This window comes from Carcharodon carcharias, chromosome 2 (genome assembly GCF_017639515.1).
Source record: "Carcharodon carcharias isolate sCarCar2 chromosome 2, sCarCar2.pri, whole genome shotgun sequence".
In the NCBI taxonomy this organism is placed as follows: Eukaryota; Metazoa; Chordata; class Chondrichthyes; order Lamniformes; family Lamnidae; genus Carcharodon; species Carcharodon carcharias.
Window position 1 is genome coordinate 115,213,648 of NC_054468.1, and position 18,037 is coordinate 115,231,684.

Genomic DNA, 18,037 nt, shown 5'->3' on the forward strand with positions numbered 1-18,037 from the left:
AGAGAGTAGAAACAGATTGGCAGGATGTGGCTAGTGATGTCCCATAGAGATTGGTATTTGGGCCTCAGATTTTCAATAAATTAAAAACTATTTTGAAGGAGAAATAGATTGTTGTAAATCCAACTAGGTGGCATGGTAAAAAAAAATACTAAATCACGGCATATACATCGACCCGATGTATAAGAGGGCCTCATATTTTTTGGCTAAAAATGGACTCACCCCCATTGGGAAGCACTGTGAAGCTCCACACAGCTTACCGCTATGTGGGAAGCTGGCAAAGTCAAACTTTATTCTTTTTGCCTATAATCAGTGTATAAGTCAACCCCATCTTTTTCTGTTAATAAAATTCCTCAGTCTGTCTGGATTATATCATGAAAGCTTCAGCTCCCAATTCCCACCCAGTTAAGACACATCCACAAAATGGAGATGAAAACAGCAGAGACTAAGCTGATTTTTCTACAACCACAAAATAATAATAATGAAAAAAACCTATCCCCAGATGCTGGTACTCATTTTCAGATCAGGGCTCTTCTATTTCTTATAAGAATTTCTCCTGGATGCTGTCAATGAATTCCTAGCTGAAATTGGAAAAAGCTAGTAAGTTACCAACATGAAGTTGGCTTTCCAGCGAGAGTGACTTGGTCTCAGATGTTCCGTCCAACTGCCCTCTGACCTTAACCAAGGAGCCATCCACTCCAGGCCAGGTCCACTGGTCCATGGTGTCATGGGGTGTGGGGCAGCCTGCCCTCCCTTCCCATCCAGGCACTCCAGCTCGCTCTTTCCAAAGTGACTTGCCGTAACCTGCAGGGGTTTTCTCTCTTCCTTTGCCGGGTGCAGTTAGATGGGTGGGAAATGATTTATTTTATTTTATTTGGGCACAAGTGGCTACTGCAAAGCACTAAAACAAACTGGGTTGATCAAATAAAATGTTGACAATATTGTGCATCCCTAAAAAGAGTAGAGTTTGGCTTTGCCATATCTCTACGTAATGGTAAACTGTGTGTAGCTTTACAGAGCCTCCCAATGGAGAAGAGCTGGAGTATTTACATTACTTGTTGCTGCTTGGCATGACACATTTTCCACTTAGCATCCAAACTGACCCCTGTTTTTGAAAAGATTTTTCTATGCTTCAGTGGAAGACGTACATGTCGATATCTGAGATAGATGGGAGCAGAAAGTTGTGATGGAGAATTGATAGATTGTGAGTGGACAAAACTATGACAGAGTTTAATGTTGGAAAGTGTGAGGCCATTCACTTTGGACTGAAGAAATGCAGCTCAGGCTATTTTCTAAGTGGTGAGAAGTTCGAAACTGTGCAGCAGCAGGGAGATTTCGAGGCCAGGTACAGAAATTACTAAAAGCTAAAAGGACAGGTACAAAAAATAATTAAAAAGGCTATAACAATGTTGGCTTTCGTCTCTCATTTCATGTGTGCTCCACCTGGAGGCAGTTCCTTGCCTCATTGTCTGCTGATGCTTCATCAGCCTTTGTCCTTGGCAGTTTTTTGTCAGTAGTGGTTTGCCATTGCTTTCCAGTTTCAGGGGCAGGGCGAGGAGGCAGGTCCCAAGTCTTCCTCAGCTGGAATGAGAATCAAACTCACGTTTGTGGTATCATTCTGAACCACATGCTCGTCATCTAATCAAATAAGCCAATTGACCCCTCTTTTAACTCGAGAGGCTGAAATATAAAGGTGTGGAAGCTACATTAGTTATCTAAACCTTTGATTAGACCCCATTTAGAATATAACATTCAGTTGTAATTTACACCTCAGGAACTATGCCTTAGAGTGGGAGCAACATAGATTGTCCAGAATCCAGGATTCCAGGACCAAAAGGGTTTATTTATGTGGCTGGGTATACATGGACTAGGCTTGTATTCCCTTGAGTATACAAGACTTAAGGGGTGATCTAAAGATCTTAATAGGTTAATAGGGTAGATGAAAACTGTTTCCTTTGGTGGCAGAATCCAGAACAATGGGAAAAATTCTTAAAGTCAGAGCTAAACAGTTCTGGATGATGTCTGAAAGTATTTCTTTTCACAAAGGGTTGTGGAACTCTGGAAATCATTCACCCTAGAAAGCTGTTGAGGCAAGATTAGCTGAAAATTTCAGAACTGAACTTGGTAGATTGTTGCTAGGTAAGGATATCCGCATAGACAGAGAATCACTTGCAATGGTTTCTTTTCCCATTCCAGCATTGTTACCTCTGATGTCTCCCAAGGATCTTTTCTTGGCCACCCCACCTCTTCTATTTCTCATTGACTTGTTGGAACTTGGCGACAATATTCAAAAATACGCCAGATTTCACATGAAAGCTGATAATGCCCAAATCCACCTCTCTCGACTCTTTCGCTGTCTCTAAGTTCTCTGACATCCAGTACTAGATGAGCAGAAATTTCCTCCACTTAAATATAGGGAAGACTGAGGCCATTGTTATTGGTGCTGGCCACAAGTTCCATTCTTCAGCTACTAACTTCATCCCACTCTCTGGCGACTGCCTGAGGCCATGCCAGACTGTTAACAACATTGGAATCATATTTGACCTGAGATAACTCCTAGGGGAGGATTTTTCCCTCGTCAGCCGGGCTCAGCGGGGGTGGTCGGGAAGCCACCCGCTGCCTGCAATCAGGGCTGGACCGCGGTTTCATGCTGATGGACCACTTAAGGCCTGCCAGCGTGAAATGCGCGCTGCATCGCTCAGCGTTGCCTGTGTGGGGTGGAGAGCGGCGAGCATGAACTTCGAGCATGTGCGCGAGTGTGCGCTGAAAAAGCATTTTTCAAAATGAAAAATAAAGACTTCTGAAATGTTATAAAACATACTCCCTCATGCAACTCGGTCACATGAGCAGGGGCATGTTATGAATGAAACTTAAAAATTTTTAGTTTATTTTTATTTGCTGTTGGAAACCTCATCCTGGCCTAAAAAATGCAAAGGCTGCTTGGCCTTTCAATGACCTTTTAAAGGCCTATTAAGGGTGTGCTGCCAACTCCGGCTCGTGGCTGCCGACTGAAATATCGTACGAGTGTGCAATGGTTTCAGGTTGCTCACCCAGGTCAAATACTTTTTTCTAATTCGTTCAGGGGATGTGGGCATCGCTGGCTAGGCCAGCATTTATTGCCCATCCCTCATTGCACTTGTTTGTTCAGAGGACTGTTAAGAGCCAACCACATTGCTGTTGGTCTGGAGTCACATGTAGGCCAAACCAGGTAAGGACGGCAGATTTCCTTCCCTAGTGAGCCAGGTGGGTTTCTACAACAATCGACAATGGTTTTGTGGTCATCATTAGACTTTTAATTGTAGATATTGATTGAATTGATCAAATTCCACCAGCTGTCGTGGTGGGATTCAAATCGCAGTCCCCAGAGCATTACCCTGGGTCTCTGGCACACTAGTCCAGTGACAATACCACTGCGCTATCGCTCCCTACATTCCTGGCATCACTAAGGTCCTAGACTCCTGGCCTGCTTCCCACTTTCTACTCTCCATAAACTTGAAATCATCTTCCCTTGCATTTGTCCTTGCTTGCATCAAGTCCTGTTCTTTTATCACCCCTGCGCTTGCTGACCTAAACTGTCTCCCAGTCAAGCAACGACTTGATATGAAAATTCTCATCCATGTCTTAAAATTCTTCCATGGTATCACCCCCTCCCTCTCTCTGTAATCTCCTCCAGTTCTACAACCCTCTGAGATGTCTGCACTCTTCTAATTCTGGCCTCTTGAGCATCCTGGATTTTAATTGCTCAGTATTTGATGGCCTTGCCCTCAGCTGCCAATGTCCTATGCTCTGGATTTCCCTCCCTAAACCTCTCAGCCTCTGCATTTTCCTCTGAGGCGCTCTTTAAAACCTACCTCTTTGACCAAACCTTTTGTCACCTGTCCTGATACCTCCTTACATGGCTCAGAGTCAAATTTTGCTGTGAAGTGCCTTGAGATATTTTATGTTAAAGGTGCTAGATAACTGCAAATTTTGTTGTTGTAGTGTTGGTACCAAAGTGGGTAGATGGAGTTGAAATCAACCATGATTTAACTGAATAGTGGAAGAAGCTTGAGGTGCTGAATGACCTATTATTCCTAGAACACAATTTATAGACAAGATAAAAATACATTTGGATGCAGCATGAAAAGAGGTGACTAAATCAATTAACCAAGTAAGAGTTGGAGCTCTGGTATTGTTTTTGAATGATATTACATCCTGTCTAGCTTTGCTGCTGCGAAATAATTCAAATTAGCCGTGCTTTGATTGTAAAAAAGGTGAAGAATAAAAGATCCTTCTTCAACAGTTATTGCTTCAACAATACTTGTGATATTTCTTGAATATGCCTCAACAAAAGACACATAAATATTCATGCTACTTACTTGAGGAACAGATTGCATGTTTTTCAAGAGCTCTTCCATTACCTTTGTACAGCCACCAATTGAAAAGATATTAGGGAATAAGTAGCTGAAGGCTGAAAAATGGGTTTCCCAATGACACACAAGTTGGAGGAAGAGGAGAAGCAGGAGGCTGGATTTATCAGACAGCACCACAGGAATGCCAGATCATCTTGATGCTATCCATCTGGAAGGAATGATAGCCCCAGGGGATTATTGTGTGAAATTTTTCCTATGTTATCTCTTAGGCTGCACTTGAGCCATGACTCCTTGGAAAAACTCAGCTCGTTCCATGTCTGCAGCAAGCTCCAAGGCGTTCCTCACTGTGAAAAATGTTAGACGAGGATTAGGACTGGACTCCTTAGCTAATGAGTTAACAACATTAGATATCAAACCTACAGACTATTACCCCTTCCTGCGGGTAACACAGTAGTGGACGTGGGATGAGATACTTAAGTGGCCACAAATTGGCCACTCAACAATCTCAATAGGCCCTAGGGCAGGCAGACCACCCAACACCTTCACCATAACCCCCGCAGTAAAATGAAAGACCGGTTTGGGGGGGGGGTGGTGCAGGCAGGAAGGCTTTGGGCAGGCCATGCGCTGTATTTTAATAGCAACCCTTCCCCAACACCCCGACCTTGATCTTATGATCTGGCATGATTGAACTGGATTTAATGGGCACTGTGTCCCCAGCAGCAAACTGCCCCCCCACCCCCACCCCCACATCCCCCTATGAAGAAGTTGGTCGGGAGCCCACTGAAGAAAGAGCCAACTGCTCACTCACAAGATGTTAATTGGCTCAGAGCGAGACTTCTGCCTCCACCTGGGAGAGCTGCTGGCCAACCAGATTGGCTGACACCTCTGTAATCCCAGCAGTGCCAGGTTCAAACTGGGACTGCAACCAGAATCCAAAGAGAAGGAATGAAGCTAAATCCGGAGTATGGACAGGGCCTGGCTGACAGGCCCTAATGTAGGGACGGGGTGGGGAGGCGAGGGAGGTGGTGGGCCAGGTTTTAGAAACTGGCGGGTAGGGTTAAAAGGGGCGGTAAGACCTTTTTGGCCTCCGATGGGTACAGAGGACCCTCCGAAGGAACCCCCTCCCCCTTGTTGTCTGAAATTAGCTCATCCAGTAAAAGCTGCTGGGCTACCTGCTAGGCCTGGACCTCCCCCTGCCTCAGGTAAAATAGTGGTGGGTGGATGGGGGGGGCGGTGGTGGTGTGAGATGAGGTACTTATGTGTCCTCCTTCAACATCTGCTGCAGTAAAATGGAAGACAGTCAGGGATGGGCAGGAAGGTAGCGGGCAGGCCATGAGCTGCATTTTACAAGCTCCCCCCACCTCACTGCCTTCAAATACACTAGCAGTGAGTTGTAAAATCTAGGCCAATGTCTTCGGAACAGTTATGGCCTTGACCTTATGAACTGGCATGGTTGAACCAGGAGGATAATGTTAGCTTTCTGAGGTTTCAGAATAATGCTGTTCCAAATGTAGAGATACTAGCAATTATTTCTGGATATTAGATTTGGAGTAAATTCCCTATCCGTGCTGGTGAGCCTACTTAGACTGGATGGTGCGAAGCTCATCTTGTTGGTATCCAGGACGCTTAAATGTCTAAGTAAAAACAGAAAATACGGGAATTACTCAGCAGGACAGGCAGAATCTGTGGAGGGAGAAGCAAAGAGTTCATGGGTGGAATTCTGTCAGAGTGTTGCGTGTCCCAATGGCAGGAGCGAAATTGTGCAGGACGTCTGCTCGGAGGCAAGATGGCTGGCTGCGCACAATCAAGATAGTCAAAGGGCCCAGTTAATAATACGGCGGGATGGGCAGGAAGTTGCCAGCCCTGCTGTTTCCTCATGGGCTTGAAGGTCAAGGCACCATATTTGAACGATATCGGGACAGGCATCCACTCCCTGCAATCCTGTACCGTCTGACTGTCTTTCTGGACGGTTTTTCCTGAAAGTGCTGCAACCATTGCCCCCTCCCACTACCCCTCCTTCCACCCCTGCTCCCCCTGTTTAACTGCGATGCCTGGAAATGTTACTACCTCCCACCACAACCCTTGCTCAACTGTTCCCCTCCCCCCCACCCCTTGCTGGATCTCTATACCTGCTGCCAACCCCCCCTCCCCACTTGTTGATCCCAATCTCCTGCTGTTGCCCCATTCAAATGGTGAATAATGTCACAGCGCAGACAACAAGTGGCCCTTGCTGGTTCTCCTAGGGGTCATCCTGGAACGGTGAGAGATCCTGTTTCCTAGTGATGGAAGTAGGAGACTCCCCGCCCCCGCCTGACCACGGCAGCCTGGATAGAGGTAGCAGCGGAGGTCAGCAGCTGTGCGGTCCACAAGCAAAACCGGAAATATGTAAGCGAAATGATCAAGCCACTTCTAACTTGCAATTAGTAGTAATAACCCAATTTAAATAAAAATGAGTAATTAGGTGATCAAAAAAGAGGTAAAGATTAAAGTGATCAAAATCGAGCATGGAGAGCAACAATCCTTTAACCTTCTAACCCTTCAATCGGCTAAACTAAAGTTCATTATTTTTGGATCTATTGTTTGTTATAACTCTCATTAAAATTATTAGCTGGGTTTCAGCTAATTCATATGAAACCACTTAAGCCACTTCTTTTTCCCTGTATTAGGTATCTGACAAACCACCACTCACAACTTAAAATATTTCTCCTCATCTCCCCTCTGGTTCTTTTGCTAATTACCTTAACTCTGTGTCCTCTAGTTTGTCCCTATCAACTCTATCAAAGCTTCTCATAATTTTCAAAAGGTCTGTTAAATCTTGCCTTAGCCATTTCTGCTCTAAAGAGAACAATCGCAGCTTCTCTAGCCTCTCTCTATACTCTAAGCCTGTCAAGAAGTTATAATAGTATTGGAACTTATTGTGAAATAGAGTAATAGTAACAGTGGGAGGTATCTATGTGTCAATAGGTGTCTATGTGTATGTAAGACTTAATTGAATTACAGGCAGCTAGTCTGGGTGCTTTGATGTAGGAAGAGAATTTAGGTTTGATACATTAATTAGGTAAACATGGGGAAGTTTAGAAACATGGGTGTCAAGGGAATATTTGCATTTTTAAATAAACCAGGCTAGATTGTTTTCAAAAGAAGGAGTGAGTTGTGTCACCTAGCCAGGTGAAGTTCAGAAACAGTGTGTTTATTTTTCCCAAAGATTACTGGTAAAACTTTATGCTAAGAGAGATTTTTATTATCAGGGAGGTAAAGTCCAAAGAAAAAGGGGAGAATTTTTCCTATGACGGGCGGGCTGGGTGGGACCGGACGTGGAGCCGATCGCCATTAACGATCGGCTGTGCGTTGCCATTTTACACGGGTGGGCCAATTAAGGCACACCCAGCGTAACAGGCAGCCAGTAGTGCTCAGCGCTACCTGTGCAAGTGGGGGGGGGGTGGGGGAGGAAGAGTCAGGGCCTGCCTAGAGAGATTGAATGGATTTGAAAACTTTTAAATAAATAAAGTAAAAATTAATTTAAACATTTCCCCTCATGGTGACAGTGTCACCCACAGTGTCACATGAGCTGGGACATGTTTGTGAAGTTAGGAAAGTTTGTTGTTTTATTTTATAAAACCTTCAGGAAACCTCATCCTGTCCCGTGGATGAGGTTTCCTGAAAAACGTGAAGGCCCCTTGAGCCCTTCCCCTGCCAGCCAACCTTAAGGTTGGACGGGCAGCTTTCCTAACAAGCTTAATTACTTTTTTACTGGCCTTAAAAGGCCGTTGACAGTTCGGCGGGTGGGCAGCCGCCTCTGGCGCTCGCCTGCCAAACAGAATAGCGAAATGACAGGCGATGACATCGGGACGCACTCCCGATGTCATCGTGTGTCATTTTACGCATCTTTACGCCCGGCCCCGCATGCCAACGGCAAAATTCTGCCCATAGTCAAACAATGGATATTTGCATTCAAAGGGGGAAATATGTATAAAGGAGCAAAGGTTATGTGTAAGGCTAGACATTTTTAAGATCTTACTAGTGTGAAAAAGCCTTCAGCATCTATGCCTCAAGCTGCTGTCTCTAGGGACTGAAGTGAAGAGAATTCACTTCTAATTCGACTTGTTCAAGGTATTGTGTTTCTTTGCCTGGGTCTTTTAAAGTCTATATGTCTTACTGTTGCCTTAATGAAAGTGTAACTGGGAGTTAGATTGATTAGGGGAGTTAGAAGTTATCATTGTAGTAATTTGCAGATCTATATATGTATTTAAGATTATTTATCTTATTAAGAAATGTTTAATCTAGTTTTGTAAAAACCCATAAGACTTGATGGTCTGAATTCAAGGCAGGCATCTCAAAATTTATACAAATTGAAAATTTAGTTGTGACAGCTATTTCAAGTTTCCCTCTGGGATTTGAACAGCTCAACATTTACCATCTGTTGTGTCATAACAAAGCCTTTCATCCCTAATACCAATCTAGTAAACCTCCTCTGTAACCTTTGCAAGACCTTGATATCCTTCCTGAAATGTGGTTCACAGATGTGGACACAGTACTCCAGCCAAGACCTAACCAGTGATTTATAAATGTCACATCCTTGCTTTTGTATTCTATTTATACAGCCAAGGATCTTCAAATTAGGCTTGTTCACATGGGCAACATGCTCTTGGAAGAGAGCGACACCACATGCTGACCCTAGGATAGCATATGGCCATCAGAATATACGGATGGTACTCGTCCAGATGGAAGAAAATTTTAAGCTGCGGAGGGGATAATAGGTATCCATGACGGGTTCTCCTCTAAATCTGTCAATTTAAATTGTGAGGCATGATCATTACAGGTGACATTAGGCAACCCCTTCTTTAATGGGTTGCGGCAAACACAACATTTGGACTGCGCCCTTGGGTAATTCAGCTAATTACCTTGGGTAATTGCCTCCTGGGCAATTATTTCGAACTTAATCTAGCCTAGGTTTGCCCTGGGGTCTCCAGGAATTGAAGATTAATCTCCTGGATACAGCTCTGAGCAAACCAGGAGAAAAATCATAGGGGTGATTAAAAAAATGCTGTTTCTAAAAAAAACGTGTCTGAACACTTTTGCTTGTTAGATGAAACCTGCTGCATATGTCCAAACAGCTGTCAGCCCTAGCGGGAAATGTGATTCCGTCTTGGTGGGACTCTATTCTTGCTTAATCTTCAAGACAGTGCTTGTTGTAAACAGCTGCAGACACCTCTGCCGTATACCAACAGTAGTAATGAACCCTTTTATTTCTGTAAGTAGCTTCAGACATAGCTAACACGTCAATATTATCAACAATCGTGGCTTTTGGGGAGAAAAGCTCCCACTGGGCCACGGGGAAAGGGCTGGGAAGTGGGATCAGCTAACTTGCTCTTGTCCAGAGCCAGGACAGACTTGATGGGCCGAATAGCCTCCTGTGTTGTATGATTCTATTCTAGTTTATGAAATATAACTTAGATTGTAGATGCTTGATTTCCAGTAAGAATTCAATTGACCAAGTTTTGTGTAGTTGGCTTATAAACTACCTTACGCCATTAAATGGCTAATTAATTCCAGTTTAAAAGTGCTCCCATAAATCTTGCGAGTTTCAACTCCCTATCATGAGTGCCCAATAAATGGAAGAATACTGCCAGTATTCCTGATAAGAATATTCATTAAGGACATTAAACTAATCTTTAGCCTTTCATCTGAACTCTTCTTCGAGGAACTGTCTAGGATTACTGCACTGCCTATGCCTAGAAATTAATTATGTCTATCTTGTCATGGCTTGTACTTCCTCACCATCCTCTCCATGAGTCAGCTTCCTGTTGTGGCTTCCCATTCTTGAATGAGTTGGTGTAGGATGGTTGCCGATTAATAAACTGGGAGTAATTAACCTTTCAAAAAGGTGTTTAATTTGACCAAATGTCTCGTAAGTAGTTTATGAACCAACTATGTATAACTGTGAATTGAATCTTTGCCCGTAAGCAAGGCTTGAAGTGCCAGCTGTGGCTCAGTGGGTAGCACTCCTGTGACCAAGTCGGAAGATTGTGTGTTCAATTGTTACTCTGGGGGGGTTGAGCACAAAATCCAGCCTGATGCTCTCAGTGCGTTACTGGGGTGGGGGGTGGTGGTGGGGTGCTGCACTGTCAGAGATGCTGTCTCTTGGATCAGATGTTCAACTGAGGCCTGTCTGCCCTGTCTAGTGGATGTAAAAGAACCTTAGGACTATTTTGAAGAAGAGCAGGTGAGTTATCCCTGGTGTGCTGATCAACGTTAACAAAAGTAAATTACCCGGTCGGTATTACATTGTTTTTTCTGGAAATTTGCTGTGCAAAAATTGGCTGCCACATTTCCAACATTACAACATGACTACAATTTATAAAGTACCTCATCAATTGCAAAGCATTTTGGGACATCCTTAAATCCTGAAAGGCACCATATAAATGCAAGTATTTAATACTTTTTAAATTTAGATTGTCAAAATCTTTACACCAACTAGAATGAGGTTTTGGGCAGATAGAGCTGAATGGGATGAAAAAAAATAACGATTACATTTAAAAATATATATTTTAACCTAGACTTACTTGCAATTTAAAAGAGGTGAAAAATGTTGGAGCTGGCAACTCATGCTATAGCGTCACCAGTGTAGGAGGTCTGCAACAGCAGGCTGAAGACTCAAAGCAGTTCTTCAAAGTTCCTTACATTCTTAGAACCATTGAACGTTTACAGCACAGAAAGAAGCCATTCAGCCCAACATGTCTGTGCCGGCCGAAAAACAAAAAAAAAAAGTAGCTGCCCATTTTAATCCCACCTTCCAGCTCCTGGTCCATAGCCTTGCAGCTTACAGCACTTTAGGTGCAAATCCAGGTTCCTTTTAAATGAACTGAGGGTTTCTGCCTCCACCACCAAATCGGGGAGTGAAATCCAAACATCCACCAACTTCTCGGTGAAGAGATTTTTCCTCATGTCCGTTTTAATCCTTCTACCAATCACCTTAAATCTATGCCCCCTGGTAATTAACCTATCCGCTGGGGAAATAGAGTAGACAGGGATGCCCTATCTAGGCCCCTCATAATCTTGTACACCTCAATCAGGTCACCTCCCAGCCTCCTCAGTTCCAAGGAAAACAACCCCAACCTATCCAATCTTTCCTCATAGCTACAATTTTCAAGCCCTGGTAACATTCTTGTAAATCTCCTTTGTACTCTCTCCAGAGCAATTATGTCCTTCCTGTAATATGACAACCAGAATTGTACACAAAATTCCAGCTGTGGCCTAACCAACATTTTATACAGTTCCATCATTACATCCCTGCTTTTGTATTCTATACCTCAGCAAATAAAGGAAAGCATTCCATATGGTTTCTTTACCACCTTATCCACCTGTCCTGTCACCTTCAGGGACCTGTGGAGATGCACTCCAAGGTCTCTCATTTCCTCTACCCCTCCCATTTATTGTGCATTCCCTAGCTTTGTTTGCCCTCCCCAAATGCACTTCCTCACACTTCTCAGATAGAATTCCATCTGCCAATTTTCCACCCACTCAACCAAACCATTGATATCATTCTGGAGGCAACAGCTATCCTTTTCACTATCAACTACACAGCCAATTTTTGTGTCATCTGCAAATTTCCCAATCATGCCTTCCGCATTTAAGTCCAAATCATTAATATATTCAAAAAAAAACAGCAAGGGCCCCAACACTGAGCCCTGTGGAACAACACTGGAAACTGCTTTCCATTCGCAAAAACGTCCATCAACCATTACACTTTGTTTCCTGTCACTGAGCCAATTCTGAATCCAACTTGCCACCTTCCCCTGTATCCCATGGGCTTTCTACTTTCCTGACTAGTCTGCCAGGTGGGACCTTGTCAAATGCCTTACTAAAATCCATGTAGACAACATCCATTGCACTACCCTCATCAATCCTCCTTGTTACTTCCTCAAAAAATTTGATTAAATTAGTAAGACATGGCTTTCCCCATTAAAAAAAACTTGCTGACTATCCCAGATTAATCCATTACTTTCTAAGTGATAGTTTATCCTGTCTCTTAAAAAGATTCTTTTATCGATGATTAGTTATCTTATTTATTCCTCAAAATCAGTAAAGTTCTTGAAAGCAAAAGGTGTTGGGAATCTGAAATAAAAACAGATCATGCTGGAAATACTCAGCAGGTCAGGCAACATCTGTGGAGAGAAGAAGGACAGTTAAGGTCGATGATCTGTAAGTGTAATGATATCTGTACTGCAGGCTGCAATCTGTTAAAAAAGGACTACCGAAGTGTAAACTCTCCAACGGGCCCGAGGCCTGGAGACAGTCTTTGGTGGGGGTCTACTCCTGCTCCTAATTCATATATTTGTCTGTTATTTAACCTAAATCCCCAGGTCCTGATGGACTTAATCCTAGGGTCTTAAAAGAAGTGGCTTTTGAGATAGTTGATGCGTTAATTTTAATTTTCCAAAATTCCCTGGATTCAGGGCTGGTGCCATTAGATTGGAAAATAGCAAATGTAAACCTTTATTCAAAAAGGGAGGGAGGCAGAAACCAGGGAGCTATAGGCCAGTTACCTTAACATCTGTCATAGGGAAAATGTTGGAAGCTATCATTAAAGATGTTATAGCAGGGCACTTAGAACAATTCAAGGCAATCAGGCAGAGTCAACCTAGTTTTGTGGAGGGGAAATCATGTTTAACCAATTTATTGGAATTCTTTGAAGGAGTCACATGTGCTGTGGAACTGGTGGATTTACTGTACTTAGATTTCCAGAAGGCATTTGATATGGTGCCACATCAAAGATCATTGCGGAAAATAAAAGCTCATGGTGTAGGGGTTATCATATTGACATGGATAGAAAATTAGCTAGCTAACAGGAAACAGAGAGTAGGCATAAGTGGATCTTTTTCTGGTTGGCAGGATGTAACTAGTCGTGCGCTACAGGGATCAGTGCTGGGCAACGGATTACTTTCCTAAAAATGTATTTTTATATATGTGACTAGATAAATTTGCATTAAAAATAAAATATTCTTACAGATTCTTACCGACAAGAACCACTAAAACTATTTAAAACCACTTAAAAATAACAAATATTTAAAGAAAATCAACAGATATGAACCACTATTTAACAAATTTACCATATATATCTATCTGCATGACACCAGGCTGAGCAAGATGTGATACCCTAAACATGGAAAACTCCTAACAGAGCGCAACACAATATACATGCTGCGGATTGATTGGTAGCACTCTCACCTCAGTGGCAGTAGTTGCAGGTTCACGTCCAACTCTAGAGACTTGAACACAAAAATCAAGGGAAGTGCTGCCTTTTCAATGAAGTGTAAAACTGAAGCTCTCCTCTTCAATGGGTATGAAAGATCCCAGAAGAGTGGGTGAGTTTTCCCCAATGTCTTGGCCGATATTAATCATCATCAGGAAAATAGATTATCACTTTGCTGTTTGTGGGAGCTTGCTATGTACACATTTGCATTTCCTACATCATAAACTTCAAAAAAATGTTGTTAGCTGCAAAGGGGAGCTTGGTAGCATATAGGGGAGATGGTGGTGTAGTGGTAATGTCACTATACTAGTGGCCCAAGCAATTATCTGGAGATATGATTTCAAATCCTACCAGAGCAGCTAATAGAACTTGAATTCAAATAATAAAATCTGGAATTAAAAACTAGTCTTAGTAGTGGTGACCATGAAGCTACCACTGATTGATGTAAAAGCCCATCACTAAGGGAAGGAAATCCATCATCTCTAATAGCCTGCTCTATAAGTGACTCTCAATCCTTGACTCTTAACTACCCTCTGCATGGCCCAGCAAACCACCAGTTCAAGGGCAATTACAGATGGGCAACAAATTCTGGCCTTGCCAGTAACATCCAAGTACAAATAGAGGGAAAGAAAGTGTTTTGAGGCATCCACCCTTTATGAAAGGCACTATGTCTTTCTTTTTTAATTGCAGGTTCGATAATGGATATTTCCATAGCAGCAAGTTTCAGATGAAATCTTTTGTTTAAGTGCATGTCCCAGATACCAAATCTAACATATAATAGATATAGACTATCAAATTTCCTTAATGTGTATTGAACCATTTTGATGTGGCTGAATCTTTTCCAGGTTTATGAATATTGGTTAACAATGACGGCATCGCTGAATTCAGTGAAGTGGATATGGAACATTGTACATTATCAGAGAATAGCTGATGTAAAATCTGTAGGGAAGCATCGGTATGACACTAGCCTTCATCCCACTAATTTGAAAACCACAAGGTTAAAAATTGTGCACATCTTTGTTTCCGGTTGAGATACTGAGAGCCTACTTCTCCTGGGTGGAGAATCTAGGACTAGGAGTCAACAGTTTTGGAACAAGGAGTCAGCCATTTAGGATTGAGCTGAGGAGAAATTTCTTCACTCAGAAGGTTGGAATCTTTGGAATTCTCTTCTGTAGAGATGTGGATGCTCAATTTTTGAGAATATTCAAGACTGAGGTTGATAGATTTTTGGACACTAAGGAAATCAAGCTTTATGGGGATAGGGCGGGGAAGCGGAACTAAGGTTGAAGATCAGCCATGATCTTATGGAAAGGTGGGGCAGGATCGAGGGGCCAAATGACCTACGCCTGCCGCTATTTCTTAGGTTCTTTTTAAACACAAAGGGGACAACAACCTGATTGAAGTATTTTGCTTCGATGGTGAAAATAAGAATTTACAGTTGTGTCTTTCATGGTGCTGCTAATCCCAATGCCCAAATTCTGATGTATACTTAAAATGGCAGTAAATCCTTACGTCGATAAACTAAAACATTAATTAATTAATCAATTACTGAAGGCTGATCCAAGTTAGAATTGATCCCTTTTGCCATATAGTATACCAAAGTTAAAAGCCACAGAGACCTGAGCCAATATTCCTCAGTTTAAAGGCATTAAGCGAGGAAACTGTACATGTTTCTGCCACTGCTGTTTCATCAGAAGAGGAACAGAATGCAAGGTGATGCTGCAGATCAAAAGAAGATGTCGGGTGGTCGAAATTTAACCTTGTAGGACTGTGTGGTAAAGCTGCTCTGACTTTCCTGCCAGGCGAGCCAAACAAACAGAAACAGAAAATGGGAGCAGGAGTAGGTCATTTGGCCCTTCGAGTCTGCTCCGCCATTGAATATGATCATGGCTGATCCTCTATCTCAACGTGAGACTCCCGCTCTCTCCCCAGACCCCTTGATGCCTTTAGAGTCCCTCTTAAATATATTCAGTGACTTGGCCTCCACAGCCTTCTGTGGTAGAGAATTCCACAGGCTCACCCACCCTCTGAGTGAAGAAGTTTCTCCTCATCTCAGTCCTAAATGGTCTACACTGTATTCTGAGATTGTGACTCCTTGCCTTAGACCCCACCCCAGACAGAGGAAACATTATCCCTGCATCCAGTCTGTCCAGCCCTGTCAGAATTTTGTATGTTTCAACAAAAGCAGTCAGAGCCATAAAAGGCCCAAAAAATTTAAACCATTATTTTGCCTTTCCTTGTGCATCCAGGAATGCTCAGGAAAAAAATTACATCTCCCTGTCCTTGGGCTCTTTCTCCTCACTGCAAGGCTCTTCTGAATCCCCTCACAGCCCTTTACCTGAGAGATGGGCACTGTATCTCACACATTGCTCAATGCTGGCATCAGCCACATATGTACGGTCCCTCACTTTGAGGAGCATCAAAAAAAAATTACATTAGCAAAAGGCAAAATCAAGTGATTTTTATTGCGGCTTTCGTTCGGGTACATGCTGGGTGATAGAATGTTTCTGTTTGTGCAACAATCATAATGCTGAGCCAGCCTGTGTTTCTCAGGTTCAACACAATTAACATATTGTGGAGGAGCACGAGGCCAATGAAAACCTTTGATTGGTAACTTGTCCATTAGTGGATAAGAAGTCTTAAGTCTATAGGAATAATGCTGAAATATTGGCCAAAGGAGATCAAAATGCTACTGTGAACCAACACTAATGTCCACAAACAATTCTGGGAATGGGGGTACACCTTGGTTTTCAAATGGGCAGCAGATATTGAAGTGTGGCAGAGGATCACATTTTGTAAAGTTTCTAACATCTCACAGTCTTTTCCAGTGACATATTAAGAGTTTCAGGGGTATTTGAAAGTCCTTGCAACAAAAATCGATTCTGTTGTATCTGCTTTTTATTCACTTTCCTCTGATTAGTGCTCTCTTTTCAAATGTCTGTGTAAAGTTCTCCCTATTTGACAGAAGCTGTGGCTTCTGGTTCTTCCAATTTCTTTTTGATATTTTTCTTGAAAGGCATCAAAAAATCATTAAAATCCACTTCATGGGTGAATCGCTCCCTGTTTTCTACTCTCCTTTGAATGAGCTCCTCGGTCGTTGGTGGGTGAGCCCATACCTTACAAGAAATGGAAAATTCTCTTAAACCGTGTGAAACTCAAATATTACACATTCATAATGATAACTGACCATCTTAACGCAGATCACATTTACAGTTGATGTGCACCACCTTCTTAGTCTTTAAAGAAAGGGAACCAAAACATTACAAGTTGCATTGCAGTTACCTTTTACCCTGATGAAGATCACCTAAGCTCATTACTAATGATGTAACTGACAGTCTTCAGTAACTCATTGTACAGCAAACCACAGGGTAACATTGCAGGGATTATCCTTGGTTAAGTAACCTTCCTAAATCCCTGAATTCAGTTGTAGATGTTACCTCCAGTTTAAATGACAGAACCACTTTGACTGGATTCGGTTTCATGGTACAATACAACTTCCATGGTCTCTTTGTATTGTAATGCTGATTTGGTAACACCAGGATGGTGCATATGCAAGATTTGTGCATGTGACACTCAAAAATTGCGACTGTCACTTTCAACCAACTGCATTTGCACCATCTTGTGCAAGTGCAGATACCATAAAAAGACATCCATGTCTCTCTGGCTGTTAAGCTCCCTTGAAGTTGGGGGAGCCCAGGCTATATGTTCATATTCATAATCTGGTAGGGTTATAGAACACACTTCGAAGCCACTTCCATATTGCAACTTGCCTGGGTCAAATGCCAAAACTAAGCAGTTATACCTAACAAGAAAGATTGAACAGGCATCCTCTTCTCCAGAAAAAAAAAATACTGTGGCATGACTTGATAGAGGTCTTTAGGACTATGAATGGGTTTCTTGGTGTTCCTGTAGAGAAGGTATTTCCACTTGTGGGGGAAGATGGGTACTAGGGGCCTTAAATATAGGATTGTCACTAATGAATCCAATAGGGAATTCATGAGAAATTTCTTTACCTAAAGTCTGGTTGGAATGTTGAACTGGTAACCACAAGGAGTTGTTGAGGTGAAGGGAGTGTAACAGCCAGAGGGGCATGGATGACCAAACATCAAAAATGGCACGTTATTTGACTTGGATATCAAAATAATTCTTGGATCGTTGGAAAGAGGCTGGCAATGTGGAACGGTGCGAATGCAGCAGTTATGTTGGCAATCTGGCTACTGAGGGAATTGAAACCAAGTGATGTCCAACCATTTCCTGAAACAAAGCCGTTTCACAAGTTGGAACTTGTTAAAACTTTAACTTGAACGTATTTATTGAGAAGAGAGGGTTGATGCTCCAACCTGCTGTCAAACAGGGCACCTTTGTTGTTGCATAGAGCCGACAACAGGGCTTGCTCTGTTAGCTGCGCATCTCACTTTACGAGTATGACAGTATT

The 18,037-nt window shown here is 42.6% G+C and overlaps 1 protein-coding gene across 1 annotated transcript in view; it reads right to left on the minus strand.

The window, feature by feature from the left end:
• Positions 1 to 16,077: 16,077 nt before the first annotated feature.
• ankef1a (ankyrin repeat and EF-hand domain containing 1a) overlaps positions 16,078 to 18,037 on the minus strand; it is a 40,373-nt gene continuing 38,413 nt past the window's right edge. Inside the window, exon 10 of the mRNA XM_041206781.1 lies at positions 16,078 to 16,718. Coding sequence (XP_041062715.1) covers positions 16,557 to 16,718 — 162 coding nt within the window. The 3' untranslated portion in view covers positions 16,078 to 16,556. The remainder of the gene's footprint in view (positions 16,719 to 18,037) is intronic.